The sequence below is a fragment of the Oncorhynchus kisutch genome, unplaced genomic scaffold (assembly GCF_002021735.2).
Source record: "Oncorhynchus kisutch isolate 150728-3 unplaced genomic scaffold, Okis_V2 Okis01b-Okis20b_hom, whole genome shotgun sequence".
NCBI classification, from domain to species: Eukaryota; Metazoa; Chordata; class Actinopteri; order Salmoniformes; family Salmonidae; genus Oncorhynchus; species Oncorhynchus kisutch.
The window spans coordinates 5621721-5637976 of record NW_022261978.1 but is presented as its reverse complement, the minus strand read 5'-3'; the positions used below and the strand labels follow the sequence as shown (position 1 = coordinate 5637976).

At 43.0% G+C, this 16256-nt stretch overlaps 1 protein-coding gene and 1 long non-coding RNA gene across 2 annotated transcripts; one reads left to right on the top strand and one right to left on the bottom strand.

The window, feature by feature from the left end:
• Nucleotides 1–4656: 4656 nt before the first annotated feature.
• LOC109882404 (GTPase IMAP family member 7-like) lies at nt 4657–10929 on the top strand. The gene is made up of 3 exons (XM_020474502.2): nt 4657–5105; nt 8142–8216; nt 8297–10929. The coding sequence occupies exons 2-3, from the start codon at nt 8150–8152 to the stop codon at nt 9187–9189; spliced, it is 960 nt and encodes a 319-aa protein (XP_020330091.1). The 5' UTR covers nt 4657–5105; nt 8142–8149; the 3' UTR covers nt 9190–10929.
• LOC116358879 (uncharacterized) lies at nt 10365–15899 on the bottom strand. Its single transcript, XR_004206506.1, has 4 exons — nt 15052–15899; nt 13221–13293; nt 10904–11720; nt 10365–10470 (listed from the first exon to the last, which is right to left on the bottom strand). It is a non-coding gene; the product is annotated as an uncharacterized LOC116358879 (long non-coding RNA).
• Between the last annotated feature and the right edge of the window lie 357 nt (nt 15900–16256).

Below are 16256 nucleotides of genomic sequence, written 5' to 3'. Positions count from 1 at the left end.
TGGATTCACTGGTGCTGGTGGTATGCCCGAAGGCATGACTGGTGGATTCCCCGGTGCTGGTGGTATGCCTGAAGGCAAGGCTGGTGGTTTCACTGGTGCTGGTGGTATGCCCGAAGGCAAGACTGGTGGATTCCCCGGTGCTGGTGGTATGCCTGAAGGCAAGGCTGGTGGTTTCACTGGTGCTGGTGGTATGCCTGAAGGCAAGACTGGTGGATTCCCCGGTGCTGGTGGTATGCCTGAAGGCAAGACTGGTGGATTCCCCGGTGCTGGTGGTATGCCTGAAGGCAAGACTGGTGGATTCCCCGGTGCTGGTGGTATGCCCGAAGGCATGACTGGTGGATTCCCCGGTGCTGGTGGTATGCCCGAAGGCATGACTGGTGGATTCCCTGGTGCTGGTGGCTCCGATCCTGCAGGCGGTGAATCATCTGGACCAACTATTGAGGAAGCCGACTAAACCATTCCAACGTTCCTGCCACTACCTTCCCTAACAAGCAACGTTTGAAATGCTGCTTTGAGTCAATGACTATTATCACTGTGACTCTTATCACAACCTGTGTCAAGTCACTCCAGTTCACAATGAGCGTAGTAGTAGTCCATCACAACTTTTTCCCACTGATCTTTGTCTATAGCGCCTGCTGAATTCAAGGCAGCAATGTTGTTGAGATCAACCCATTGCTAACGTCATATCTTTAAAAAAAATCTGCTCAGTATCTTCACATACTGAGCAGCTCATGTTATAGACAGAAGGGTGCTACATGGCAGACCAATCCGAACTCATCTCTTGGCATATCCAGCCCATCCATTATCTCAGCCAATGATGACTAGCGGGAAGGTTCCTCGCTCTTTACGTGGCTAAACCAACTGGGCTCGTATGGCATTCAAGTTTGTTTTTAAGGCATTTCTGCCAAACAAGCGGTGAAGTAGTGAAGTTGTGAAGTAGTGCCTAGCTTCTTGAATCGGGTCACATATGAACATTCTATCACTAATGAGCTTGAAAAGATAAGAGGATTTTTCCTGATTCAAAAACCCTCACATAAATCCTTATCACAAGGGTTGTGTAAATATAGTAACTCTATCACAGATCACGTTTTGTCCAACAGATCACGTGGGTGTCCGGTTACTAAGCAAATGTTTCATAAACTAAACTGACTGTTACACACAAAGAAATAGGATCCGGGTACACAGGCTACGTTGCCACAACTTTTACTGGAAATCACATTACAAACACACCTTGTGATGAGAAGGACGTCATTTCATTAAAACACAACTCGTGATGACAAGGACTGTGAGGGAAGTCAGTGCATCATGGTGGTGACTTCAGAACAAAGCAGACGTTTCATACAGCTGTGGTAAGAGACATGTATCTAAATAGGAAGGACTGTCTGAAACACGTCAGCACATGTGGGATGTTTCTCCCAATGGCACCTTATTCCCTTTACACTACTTTGACCAGGACCCTAGTGCACTACTTTCTACCAGGACCCTTGTGCACTACTTTCTACCAGGACCCTAGTGCACTACTTTCTACCAGGACCCTTGTGCACTACTTTCTACTAGGACCCTAGTGCACTACTTTCTACCAGGACCCTAGTGCACTACTTTCTACTAGGACCCTAGTGCACTACTTTGACCAGGGCCCTAGTGCACTACTTTCTACCAGGACCCTAGTGCACTACTTTCTACCAGGACCCTAGTGCACTACTTTCTACCAGGCCCCTAGTGCACTACTTTCTACCAGGACCCTAGTGCACTACTTTCTACTAGGACCCTAGTGCACTACTTTGACCAGGACCCTAGTGCACTACTTTCTACCAGGACCCTAGTGCACTACTTTAACCAGGACCTTAGTGCACTACTTTAATCAGGACCCTAGTGCACTACTTTAATCAGGACCCTAGTGACCTACTTTAACAGGACCCTAGTGCACTACTTTAATCAGGACCCTAGTGCACTACTTTGACCAGGGTACTAGTACACTACTTTGACCAGGGCACTAGTGCACTACTTTAATCAACGCCCTAGTGCACTACTTTAACCAGGACCTTAGTGCACTACTTTAATCAGGACCCTAGTGCACTACTTTAACAGGACCCTAGTGCACTACTTTAATCAGGACCCTAGTGCACTACTTTAATAGGACCCTAGTGCACTACTTTAATCAGGACCCTAGTGCACTACTTTAACAGGACCCTAGTGCACTACTTTAATCAGGACCCTAGTGCACTACTTTAACAGGACCCTAGTGCACTACTTTAATCGGGACCCTAGTGCACTACTTTAATCAGGACCCTAGTGCACTACTTTAATCAGGACTCTAGTGCACTACTTTAATCAGGACCCTAGTGCACTACTTTAACAGGACCCTAGTGCACTACTTTAATCAGGACCCTAGTACACTACTTTAATCAGGACCCTAGTGCACTACTTTAATCGGGCCCCTAGTGCACTACTTTAATCAGGACCCTAGTGCACTACTTTAACCAGGACCCTAGTGCACTACTTTCTACCAGGACCCTAGTGCACTACTTTCTACCAGGACCCTAGTGCACTACTTTAACCAGGACCCTATAGCACTACTTTAACCAGGACCCTAGTGCACTACTTTAACCAGGACCCTAGTGCACTACTTTAACCAGGACCCTAGTGCACTACTTTAACCAGGACCCTAGTGCACTACTTTGACCAGGACCCTAGTGCACTACTTTAACCAGGACCCTAGTGCACTACTTTAACCAGGTCCCTAGTGCACTACTTTAACCAGGACCCTAGTTCACTACTATTTAGAGTTTCTGTAATGCACATGATATACAGTGTACTTTCTACATGTGACACTCAAGGTGCAGGTTTATAGTCACCAGACTTGTTTTGGTTTGTTCTCATATCTGTTGATACAGTGAACGACCATGACATCCAAGACTATACAAAAATGAATTGATCTTGTTCTACACTTCATGTATATACTCTTTCTTTCCTGCTAAAGTCTGTTTGTTCAGGGAAGTGGAACAGGAGGCAGAATGAGTTTAAGATGGTGTGTTGACAGCAACAGCAGTTGTTCTGAAGGTGGTAGCAGAACCAGTAGTAGTTCCTGTTGCAGTGGGTTTAGCCTCTTATGTACAGTGCCTTGCGAAAGTATTCGGCCCCCTTGAACTTAGCGACCTTTTGCCACATTTCAGGCTTCAAACATAAAGATATAAAACTGTATTTTTTTGTGAAGAATCAACAACAAGTGGGACACAATCATGAAGTGGAACGACATTTATTGGATATTTCAAACTTTTTTAACAAATCAAAAACTGAAAAATTGGGCGTGCAAAATTATTCGGCCCCCTTAAGTTAATACTTTGTAGCGCCACCTTTTGCTGCGATTACAGCTGTAAGTCGCTTGGGGTATGTCTCTATCAGTTTTGCACATCGAGAGACTGAAATTTTTTCCCATTCCTACCAGTAGTAGTTCAGAAGGTGGTACTGTAGCAGCACCAGTAGTAGTTCAGAAGGTGGTACTGTAGCAGCACCAGTAGTAGTTCAGAAGGTGGTACTGTAGCAGCACCAGTAGTAGTTCAGAAGGTCGTACTGTAGCAGCACCAGTAGTAGTTCAGAAGGTGGTAGCAGCACCAGTAGTAGTTCAGAAGGTGGTACTGTAGCAGCACCAGTAGTAGTTCAGAAGGTGGTACTGTAGCAGCACCAGTAGTAGTTCAGAAGGTGGTACTGTAGCAGCACCAGTAGTAGATCAGAAGGTGGTAGCAGCACCAGTAGTTCAGAAGGTGGTAGCAGCACCAGTAGTTCAGAAGGTGGTAGCAGCACCAGTAGTAGTTCAGAAGGTGGTACTGTAGCAGCACCAGTAATAGTTCAGAAGGTGGTACTGTAGCAGCACCAGTAGTAGTTCAGAAGGTGGTACTGTAGCAGCACCAGCAGTAGTTCAGAAGGTGGTACTGAAGCAGCACCAGTAGTAGTTCAGAAGGTGGTACTGTAGCAGCACCAGTAGTAGTTCAGAAGGTGGTACTGAAGCAGCACCAGTAGTAGTTCAGAAGGTGGTACTGTAGCAGCACCAGCAGTAGTTCAGAAGGTGGTACTGAAGCAGCACCAGTAGTAGTTCAGAAGGTGGTACTGTAGCAGCACCAGTAGTAGTTCAGAAGGTGGTACTGTAGCAGCTCCAGTGGTAGTTCAGAAGGTGGTACTGTAGCAGCACCAGTAGTAGTGCAGGAGGTGGTACTGTAGCAGCTCCAGTGGTAGATCAGAAGGTGGTACTGTAGCAGCACAATGGTAGGTTCTGTGGGGTTTGTCTCTTATGTAGGTGTCATAACCAGTCATAAAATAATGTAAGATATGTCACAATAGGTCTATATATATGTATGACAGTGTAATGACCATATTGTGGCAGGTTATGTCAGTTGTTAAGACATATTTTGACACGGTTATGACCGTATAGTGTTACCATTTTAAGTGTTTCTGAAATCCTCTATGTGAAAAATGAATGGTGGAAAAATGATTGGAACCGTTTCCCTGTTTGACTGGGTTTTATGGGTATTGTGACTCATGCTCTGGTAATCTATGGAGTTGGAAAGAGAACAAACAGATCTGGGACCAGGTTAGACAACTACAGTATATAGTGATCAATGGAGTTGGAAAGAGAACAAACAGATCTGGGACCAGGTTAGGCAACTATAAAGTTACAACTACATTATACAGTTACTATTCAAAATTCATTTTTAACCTTTTTTCTCCCAGGAGACTTCTGTGTCCAACACATTTCACTTTATCCAAAGATGTGGCCTATCTTATGATTCTGGCAAGCAGCCAAGGTTGAACAGCCGATACCCAATCAAAATTCAGATTTAGCCTATCCTGAGTAGAATAATGTTTGCCTAGCAACATTCTCTCATTGGCTAGAATTGAGTACGCGCTGGGAAAATGAAACTTAACAGAACGTAAACTGCAGCACAATGGTATTGTAAGGTGCAGCACTTTAGTTTTGCATGAGTTTTAGACCATTCCATTAGTTCAAGGTAAATCTCCACCCACCTGGGGCATCTGCTAAGCAAAACCAGCAGGACCACTGCTTCAGGTCTCTCAGTGACAACAATATACAGATCTGTGCAACACTAAAAGTGAGTATTCAACTTAACTACCTTACTAATTAAATGTTGTACAACAATCTACTCAACATTACTTGAATAACTGTAGTACAATATTAAGTAGACATTTTATTGATAACAGGTCTGTTAACATTTGTGTAATTAATAATGTGATTACAGTATGTTTGTATTTATACACGTTTTAACATTGTAGAACAGTGAAAGGAGAAACATGGTTAGACTTTTACCTGAAACATTTACCTTGATTAGTGCAGAGATAGTGCAGTATACTGTACCTTGTTTAGTGCAGAGATAGTGTAGTATACTGTACCTTGTTTAGTGTAGAGATAGTGCAGTATACTGTACCTTGTTTAGTGCAGAGATAGTGTAGTATACTGTACCTTGTTTAGTGTAGAGATAGTGCAGTATACTGTACCTTGTTTAGTGCAGAGATAGTGTAGTATACTGTACCTTGTTTAGTGCAGAGATAGTGTAGTATACTGTACCTTGTTTAGTGTAGAGATAGTGTAGTATACTGTACCTTGTTTAGTGCAGAGATAGTGTAGTATACTGTACCTTGTTTAGTGCAGAGATAGTGTAGTATACTGGACCTTGTTTAGTGGAGAGATAGTGCAGTATACTGTACCTTGTTTAGTGTAGAGATAGTGTAGTATACTGTACCTTGTTTAGTGTAGAGATAGTGTAGTATACTGTACCTTGTTTAGTGTAGAGATAGTGTAGTATACTGTACCTTGTTTAGTGTAGAGATAGTGTAGTATACTGTACCTTGTTTAGTGTAGAGATAGTGTAGTATACTGTACCTTGTTTAGTATAGAGATAGTGTAGTATACTGTACCTTGTTTAGTGCAGAGATAGTGCAGTATACTGTACCTTGTTTAGTGTAGAGATAGTGTAGTATACTGTACCTTGTTTAGTGCAGAGATAGTGTAGTATACTGGACCTTGTTTAGTGGAGAGATAGTGCAGTATACTGTACCTTGTTTAGTGCAGAGATAGTGTAGTATACTGTACCTTGTTTAGTGTAGAGATAGTGTAGTATACTGTACCTTGTTTAGTGCAGAGATAGTGTAGTATACTGTACCTTGTTTAGTGTAGAGATAGTGTAGTATACTGTACCTTGTTTAGTGCAGAGATAGTGTAGTATACTGTACCTTGTTTAGTGTAGAGATAGTGTAGTATACTGTACCTTGTTTAGTGCAGAGATAGTGTAGTATACTGTACCTTGTTTAGTGCAGAGATAGTGTAGTATACTGTACCTTGTTTAGTGTAGAGATAGTGTAGTATACTGTACCTTGTTTAGTGCAGAGAGTGTAGTATACTGTACCTTGTTTAGTGCAGTATATTGTACCTTGATTAGTGCAGTATACTGTATCTTGTTTAGTGCAGTATACTGTATCTTGTTTAGTGCAGAGATAGTGCAGTATACTGTATCTTGTTTAGTGCAGAGATTGTGCAGTATACTGTACCTTGTTTAGTGCAGAATACTGTACCTTGTTTAGTGCAGAGATAGTGTAGTATACTGTATCTTGTTTAGTGCAGTATACTGTACCTTGTTTAGTGCAGAGATAGTGCAGTATACTGTATCTTGTTTAGTGCAGTATACTGTACCTTGTTTAGTGCAGAATACTGTACCTTGTTTAGTGCAGAGATAGTGCACTATACTATACCTTGTTTAGTGTAGCGATAGTGTAGTATACTGTACCTTGTTTAGTGCAGAGATAGTGCAGTATACTGTACCTTGTTTATTGCAGAGATAGTGCAGTATACTGGACCTTGTTTAGTGCAGAGATAGTGCAGTATACTGGACCTTGTTTAGTGCAGAGATAGTGCAGTATACTGTACCTTGTTTAGTGTAGAGATAGTGCAGTATACTGTACCTTGTTTAGTGCAGAGATAGTGCAGTATACTGTACCTTGATTAGTGCAGAGATAGTGTAGTATACTGGACCTTGTTTAGTGCAGTATACTGTACCTTGATTAGTGCAGTATACTGTACCTTGATTAGTGTAGAGATAGTGCAGTATACTGTACCTTGTTTAGTGTAGAGATAGTGTAGTATACTGTACCTTGATTAGTGCAGAGATAGTGTAGTATACTGTACCTTGTTTAGTGCAGAGATAGTGTAGTATGCTGTACCTTGTTTAGTGTAGAGATAGTGCAGTATACTGTACCTTGTTTAGTGTAGAGATAGTGTAGTATACTGTACCTTGATTAGTGCAGAGATAGTGTAGTATACTGTACCTTGATTAGTGCAGTATACTGTACCTTGTTTAGTGCAGAGATAGTGTAGTATACTGTACCTTGTTCAATGAGGCTGATCTTGGGTCAACACCCATCTTATAGCAGGTTGTTGCTGTGAGGGAAACACCTGCAGGTTTTTGTCAGTACTGACTAAGGTCACATTCCACTGCTTAGAGGTTGCATGCATCAACCATTGGTTGACTGATAGATTGCTTAAACATATGATGTGGTTAGCGGATATGTAAAATACCTATCCAGGTGTTGTAAGATCTGGTGTCAGCAACATCTGAGCAGAGGAACACTATGCTTTGTGTTCTGACACCTCCTGATTTACACATTTAGCACTGTTTTCAGTTATAATGATTCCACTTAATTATTGTCTGAACTGTTCCTGTCTGTCTACACAGTAGATGTGATGTTTGATGGTAATGGGAACACGACCTCTAACTGGTTTATCTGGTCTTAACAGCAGCAGACAGGCAGCGGTAGAATAATAACCATGTTTAGAATGTCATTTGATACGCCCCATAGTACATTACATTATGTTCACCTGATGTAGGCTACGTTGTTAAGGAATGTAATTTGTCTTACAACAGTTATACCACATAACATTACTCTTTTTATAGTTTGTAGTTTCATAGTTTATCATTTGAAAGTCAAATAGCTGAGAAAACAATATAATTTAGTTTATTCTCATCTGTAAACATTGGACCTCTGCCAAACACTCCCAGATGAGTCACTGAAGAAATGTGGACTTTGTATTTTGTAATGAGGTCATCATCTGTTTCCATGTTTTTGATTGGCTGCAGTAATAGAAATGGAACGAGGAAGAGGAAGGATTCTGAAGATTCTGTTCCTGTTGACACTCACTGGTCAAGGCCAAGGTACACACACACACACACACAGTTTTCAGAAGCCTTTAATCAAGCCACTATCAACTCAAGCACTTCTTGTCTGTTTCCAGTTTCAGGGCAGCTCTCTGACCTGAGGATAGTTCTGGTGGGGAAGACTGGATCAGGGAAGAGTGCAACAGGAAACACCATCCTGGGGAGGGAGGGGTTTAAAGAAGACTCCTCCCCTGAGTCTGTTACCTCACACTGTATGAAGCAGAGTGGAATGGTGGCTGGAAAGAAGATCAATGTGATTGACACACCAGGACTCTTTGACACAAAATTGACTGATACGGAAATGAAAAGTGAAATAGAAAAGGCCATCTACATGTCAGTCCCGGGACCCCACGTCTTCCTGCTGGTGATCAGACTTGGGGTAAGGTTCACAGAGGAGGAGCAGGACACTGTTAAGTGGATCCAGGAGAACTTTGGAGAAGAAGCCTCAATGTACACCATCTTGCTGTTCACTCATGGAGATCAACTGAAGGGAAAATCAGTGGAGGAGTTTCTGGCTGAGAGCAAAGAGTTACGGAAACTCATCAATATCTGTGGGGGCAGATATCACTCCCTAATCAATGACAAGAGAAAACACAACACTCAGGTCCCAGAGCTGCTGAAGAAGATAGAGGAGATGGTGAAGAAGAATGGAGGACAACACTACACCAATGAGATGTACCAGGAGGCCCAGATGAAGATCGAAGAGGAGGAGGAGAGGAAGAAACAGGAAGAGGATAAGAGAGAGAAAGAGAGGCAACAGAAGGAGAGAGAAAGGATCAGAAGAGAAGAAATATTGTCTCGATGCAAGATATCAGCATTGGTCAGTTCGGCTGTATTGGGGTGGGGATACAAATTCTCATCTCCATTGTGGTTAGCAGCAGGATCTGTATCAGCCATTTTTGAAGGTTATCAATGCATGGATGCTTATTTCAATTGGGGTGGTTCTGACCCAAAAGAGCACGAGGAATAGGATTTCACCATCTCAGATTGTTCTGAAGTTAAGATTAGTTTTCAGGCAAATTTCTTTTTGGGGGGGGTGGGAATATAATTTGATCACTGAGAAATTAAGCTAATTGATTGCACCCAAATTGGCTATTCTAATTGATAAGATATTCAATAAATATACACTATATATACAAAAGTATGTGGACACCCCTTCAAATTAGTGGTTTCGGCTATTTCAGCCACACATTGCTGACAGATTTATAAAATCGAGCAGACAGCCATGCAATCTCTATAGACAAATATTGGCAGTAGAATGGCCTTACTGAAGAGCTCTGTGACTTTCAACATGGCACTGTCATAGGATGACACCTTTCCAACAAGTCAGTTCTTGAAATGTCGTCCCTGCTTGAGCTGCCCTGGTCAACTGTAAGTGCTGTTATTGTGAAGTAGAAACGTCTAGGAGCAACAACAGCTGAGCTGCGTCTCTGTCCTCGGTTACAACGCTCATTACCGAGTTCCAAACGGCCTCTGGAAGCAACGTCAGCACAGGAGCTGTTCGTCGGGAGCTTCATGAAATAGGTTTCCATGGCCGAGCATCCGTACACAAGCCTAAGATCACCATACGCACAGTGTCGGCTGGAGTGGTGTAAAGCTCATCGCCAGTGGACTCTGGAGCAGTGGAAACACGTTCTCTGGAGTGTTGAATCAAGCTTCACCATCTGGTAGTCCGACAGATGAATATGAGTTTGGCGGATGCCAGGAGAACACTACCTGCCCAAATTCTGTTTGAATTTGGTTTGTTTCCATGCCTGTCATAACATTCTTTATCTGACCTGGACTTTACTTGCATAAAAATGTTGGATATGAAATCAAAGGAATTCGCACCTCGACATCAACCAGAGTTACAGTGACCTAAAATCACAAAACATACATCTTAAAAATATTCATATCATGTGTAATAGTAGAGTATAAACACCATTAATCATATCGACTTTATAAGTCTAAAAACACTATTCTTTACATCTGCCAAGAGAAACAGAGATTGGTCCTCCTCTCTGAAGTGGGTCATCAACAGAAGAATGGCAGAATGGTCTTTTGGCTTTTAAAAATGTTGACAATTCTCTTACTCTTGTTCGGGAGAGCTTGAGTCAGGCGTCTGTCAATCACGACGCCAGGGAGGGTTTTGAAGTGGTCACAGAGCCATAACTTGGTGAAACGGAAAGGCCACTGTTCCTGGAGGTCACTGATGCTTGGAGGAGGACAAGAGTCCTATCCATTGTTACAGATAATATCCTTTCTTCATTTTCTTAAAAAAAATTACATACATTTTTTTAGGCTATGTGCTGCACTCCATACCAGCACAATGACCATGACATTTGTCTCGCTCCCTCATAGCATAAACCATTTATTTTGAGGGGGGAAAAATGAACTATTTACAGAACCTTTTAAACCTTGTGTGTGTGTGTGTGTGTGTGTGTTCCGAAAGGGTTCTTTGGCTGTCCCCATAGGAGAACCCTTTTTGTTTCCATGTAGAACCCTCCGTGGAAAGGGTTCTACATGGAACCCAGAAGAGTTCTACCTGGAACCAAAAGGGTTATACGTAACGTTACCTGGAATCAGAAAGGGATCTTCAAAGGGTTCTCTTATGGGGACAGACAAATAACCATGTTACGTTCTAGATGGCACCCTTTTTCATAACAATTATGTAAATATGTTACATTCATCAATCAAGATCTCACCTCTTTGGTTGAAATTCCTGACACTATATCGGCGTCAAATGGTCTGTTATATCTTCCGGTTGAACATATTCAAGGTCTTTAATATTCTCCACTACAACATTTGCCCTCAGATGCTCTGACAAAGATCTCACCAAATGCTCCAACTCGGGCAATTGGTGTTGAATTGCATCTTGAAGACCCTCCATGCCTGGTTTAAGAAGAACACACTGGGTGATTCAGGGAAACAACAGAGAAACCTGAAAGATCAACAAGAAAGATCAATGCAACAGACTGACATTTCAACTTGGCTACTGTTAGCTAACACAATCCAAACAAGCTATCGTTAGCTAGCTAGTTAGTAGCTTAGTTAAGAAAACCTGCAGTACGTATATAGAAGAATATAGTATATGGAATTACTACATACTAATCAGCTGCACAAAAATATTTAGGCGACTTTTCCACAACAATAAAATAGCTAGAGTAGAACAGAAAGCTAATTTTCTTATGAGTCTTCCCTCACAGACCGTTTGGCGAGGAGCATCGCATTAGTGGAAATCAAGTCTATTCTCAGGGCAGGCCTGGTTGTAAATAGATTCGAGTCGCGTCGGGGACATTGTTAGTATTTTAGCTTTCCCTAACCTTTACCTAATTATCCTAACCTGCTGCGTTAATTTTCGTAACCTGCTACGAAAAGTATCTTCTGCTCGTCAAAACCGGCAGAGCTGCCCTGAGAACAGTCTTGGTTTCATCTATGAGATTCAGCTCTCTTTCTCTCTCACACAGACACACAAACCACAGACCGTTTGGCGCCGCCAACTACAGCAGTGTTCGGGTACTACTGTAAAGAAATACAGTACGTTAGAGTCATTTTTATAGGAGGCTTACATTTACAGTTAACAACAGTAGAATTTTACCCATGATGCAGGGTATCCTAGTGGTTAGAGCGTTGGACTAGTAACCAAAAGGTTACAAGATCAAATCCCCGAGCTGACAAGGTACAAATCTGTCGTTCTGCCCCTGAACAAGGCCGTTAACCCAGTTCCTAGGCTGTCATTGAAAATAATAATTTGTTCTTTAACTCACTTGCCTTGTTAGATAAAGTTTTTTTTTTAATGAAATAAATGCAGTGCAATCTACAGCATTAATGCTGTAAAACACATTTAAGTTATTTTACTGTGCATTCTACAGTGTTTTACTGTTGAAATTACAGAACAGTCTTACAGTGTACAGCAAGTTCATGTTTTCTACAGTTTACTAAACCACTACTGATTTAGAACCATGAAGTTACCTCAAGTCAACACAAAGACAACAGGAACACCGCCTCCGCTATTCCAGCACCATTTTAACTTAAACATTTAAATATCATCAAATCAAGAAAACTACATCTGCATAGTATAATACACAGAAAACACACTTAAAGATACCAAAAACAATTTAGTCCAATCAAGGTTGCTAAATATCACGTGGCTTCCCTTGGTACTGATTTCTGTCTGTGTGCACAAGTAAAACAAACATGTTGACTCGCCCTACTTGTAGACTAGTTGAAGGCCAACGCCATCCTCCTCTCTTTCATGTTGGCTAAACGGTCTATGACTCTGTCATACAGTACACCTTTCATTTTTTGTTGTCATAGGCTACCTAGCTAAAATGCTTTCTAGCTTAAATTCCTCACATTGGCAACAATGAACCAGCTAAGTTAGCTAGCTAGTTAAAGTGAGCCTACTAGGCTACATCTAGGCTAAGATAGAACTTCAATTTTTATTTTTTATTTTTTTATTTTACCTTTATTTAACCAGGCAAGTCAGTTAAGAACACATTCTTATTTTCAATGACGGCCTGGGAACAGTGGGTTAACTGCCTGTTCAGGGGCAGAACGACAGATTTGTACCTTGTCAGCTCGGGGGTTTGAACTGACAACCTTCCGGTTACTAGTCCAACGCTCTAACCACTAGGCTACCCTGCCGCCCAGTCTCTACTCTGACAGGCCGGCTCGGAAGCAGGACCAATATTCTCAGGCCAAGTGGCACAACATATTAATTTATGGTTAGATCAGAATGCTGTCATAATCATTGATCTGTGTTAGAGTTGCGTCAATTCGAATCTGGTATCAGGATAAATATGACAATGAGTCACCGCTTGTATGCTATGTATTTTTTATTAGCTAAGCAATAAGTGGTAAATGCAATTTTCGTATATACGGGCTCTCTGTCCCACCTCGCAGGGCAAACAGAGAACTAACTTGTTCTTGACAAATATATTATAAATATACTCTGACAGAAAAAGGTCCTGCTTCCGAGCCGGCCTGTCAGAGTAGAGACTGGGCGGGGTTTAGACTCACCCAGCCTATCGTTGATTGTTGGCACAGAGGCTGGTCCCAGCCCCCTAAGCGCTTCAGCGGTCAGTCGCTGTAGCTGTGTAGAATATGCAGTTATCAGGCACCTGGTTCCTGTTATCTAACAAAACACAGTTTGTTCTCGCAACACTACGTTCTGAATGTGCCCCCCAACTCATTGCACAGTTCCTGTCTTCATGTTATTCTGTATTTTTCCATCATGAGAAAGGCCCATTGCCCTGAAACTGTTAACAATGTTTCAAGTCAGCTATGTTGCATAACACATACATACATCCAAACAAGCCAACAGCAGATAATATTCAATCACATATATGGTAATGGGCTATAGTGCATAACACAGAATCCTCATACCTGTACAGAGAATTAAGTCAAAACTAAGTCTCCATCCATGGCTTAGGAAATGGCAAGTTAGCCAGCTAGCTACTGCAGGACATCAACACAAACAGACCAAATTAGCCAGCTAGCTACTGCAGGACATCAACACAAGCTAGCTACTGCAGGACATCAACACAAGCTAGCTACTGCAGGACATCAACACAAGCTAGCTACTGCAGGACATCAACACAAGCTAGCTACTGCAGGTCATCAACACAAGCTAGCTACTGCAGGTCATCAACACAAGCTAGCTACTGCAGGACATCAACACAAGCTAGCTACTGCAGGACATCAACACAAGCTAGCTACTGCAGGACATCAACACAAGCTAGCTACTGCAGGACATCAACACAAGCTAGCTACTGCAGGACATCAACACAAGCTAGCTACTGCAGGTCATCAACACAAGCTAGCTACTGCAGGTCATCAACACAAGCTAGCTACTGCAGGACATCAACACAAGCTAGCTACTGCAGGACATCAACACAAGCTAGCTACTGCAGGACATCAACACAAACAGACCAAGTTAGCCAGCTAGCTACTGCAGAACATCAACACAAGCTAGCTACTGCAGGATGTCAACACAAGCTAGCTACTGCAGGACATCAACACAAGCTAGCTACTGCAGGACATCAACACAAGCTAGCTACTGCAGGACATCAACACAAGCTAGCTACTGCAGGACGTCAACACAAGCTAGCTACTGCAGGACATCAACACAAGCTAGCTACTGCAGGACATCAACACAAGCTAGCTACTGCAGGACATCAACACAAGCTAGCTACTGCAGGACAACAACACAATCTAGCTACTGCAGGACATCAACACAAACAGACCAAGTTAGCCAGCTAGCTACTGCAGGACATCAACACAAGCTAGCTACTGCAGGATATCCACACAAGCTAGCTACTGCAGGACATCAACACAAGCTAGCTACTGCAGGACATCAACACAAGCTAGCTACTGCAGGACATCAACACAAGCTAGCTACTGCAGGACATCAACACAAGCTAGCTACTGCAGGACATCAACACAAGCTAGCTACTGCAGGACATCAACACAAGCTAGCTACTTCAGGACGTCAACACAAGCTAGCTACTGCAGGACATCAACACAAGCTAGCTACTGCAGGACATCAACACAAGCTAGCTACTGCAGGACATCAACACAAGCTAGCTACTGCAGGACAACAACACAATCTAGCTACTGCAGGACATCAACACAAACAGACCAAGTTAGCCAGCTAGCTACTGCAGGACATCAACACAAGCTAGCTACTGCAGGATATCCACACAAGCTAGCTACTGCAGGACATCAACACAAGCTAGCTACTGCAGGACATCAACACAAGCTAGCTACTGCAGGACATCAACACAAGCTAGCTACTGCAGGACATCAACACAAACAGACCAGAAACAGACACGTTTTTAATGAAGATTACCTTTTTCTTAGGATGTGATTTGATTGGGGTATCCCTTGGGGCTGTTTTGCTGCACCAGGACAACCCACATTTCAGCTCAACGCTGATTAGCTAATTATTTTATAATGTTTTTATCAAGAGAGGCTAAATGCTTGCTGGCATCAATCAACTGCTATGGCGGCAACATGTTATATATTCTATTCTGGTCCAGACGGCATCAGACACATGGGCTACACATCCTGAGACAGAGGGGTGTTTTCCTCGCTCGGATGGTTTCTCTGTTGAGATTCAGCCACCTGCTAATGAAAATTATGTTAACATGCGTGAAAAGTGATTGCTTTCGTTTTGGAATAGGCTGCTTCCTGGGACTCACTTTCAACAAAAGTGACGAAAGTTATGCACGTAGAGTTAAGAAAGATGCCCCTCATTTCCCCCTTTTATCCGTTCACGTCACGGGACAAAGCCCGGTGCACCACGGTTCAGGTTAATCAAACTCCCTCAGTGGAGGACTCAGGTAATCAAGGCAATGTAACTGAGATCCCCCTTCAGAAGTGTGGGCCTTTTTGAAACCAGCACCGCCTATTCTGTCCTCCACCTCCACCTCCACCTCCCTCTTCCCCTCTTCTCTTTCCCTCTTCTCTTCTTCCTATTCCATCCAGCACCTCCGTCCTCCTCTCTTCCCTCTTATTCTGTCCACCACCTCCATCCGCCTTTCTTCTCTTTCCTCTTATTCTGTCCAGCACCTCCATCCGCCTTTCTTCTCTTCCCTCTTATTCCATCCAGCACCTCCCTCCGCCTCTCTTCCCTCTTATTCCATCCAGCACCTCCCTCCTCCTCTCTTCCCTCTTATTCCATCCACCACCTCCCTCCGCCTCTCTTCCCTCTTATTCTGTCCACCACCTCCCTCCGCCTCTCTTCTCTTCCCTCTTATTCCATTCAGCACCTCCCGCCGCCTCTCTTCTCTTCCCTCTTATTCCTTGCAGCACCTCCCTCCTCCTCTCTTCCCTCTTATTCCATCCAGCACCTCCCTCCGTTCCGCCTCTCTTCTCTCCATATTCTGTCCACCACCTCTGTCCCCTTGTCTTCTCGTCCACCTATTCTGTCCACCACCTCTCTCCCCTTCTCTTCCCTTCCACCTATTATTTTCCACCACCTCTCTCCTCATCTCTTCAACACCATCTACAGGACAATAAGAAATACTGCAGGCCAGTTATGGTTTATTTATG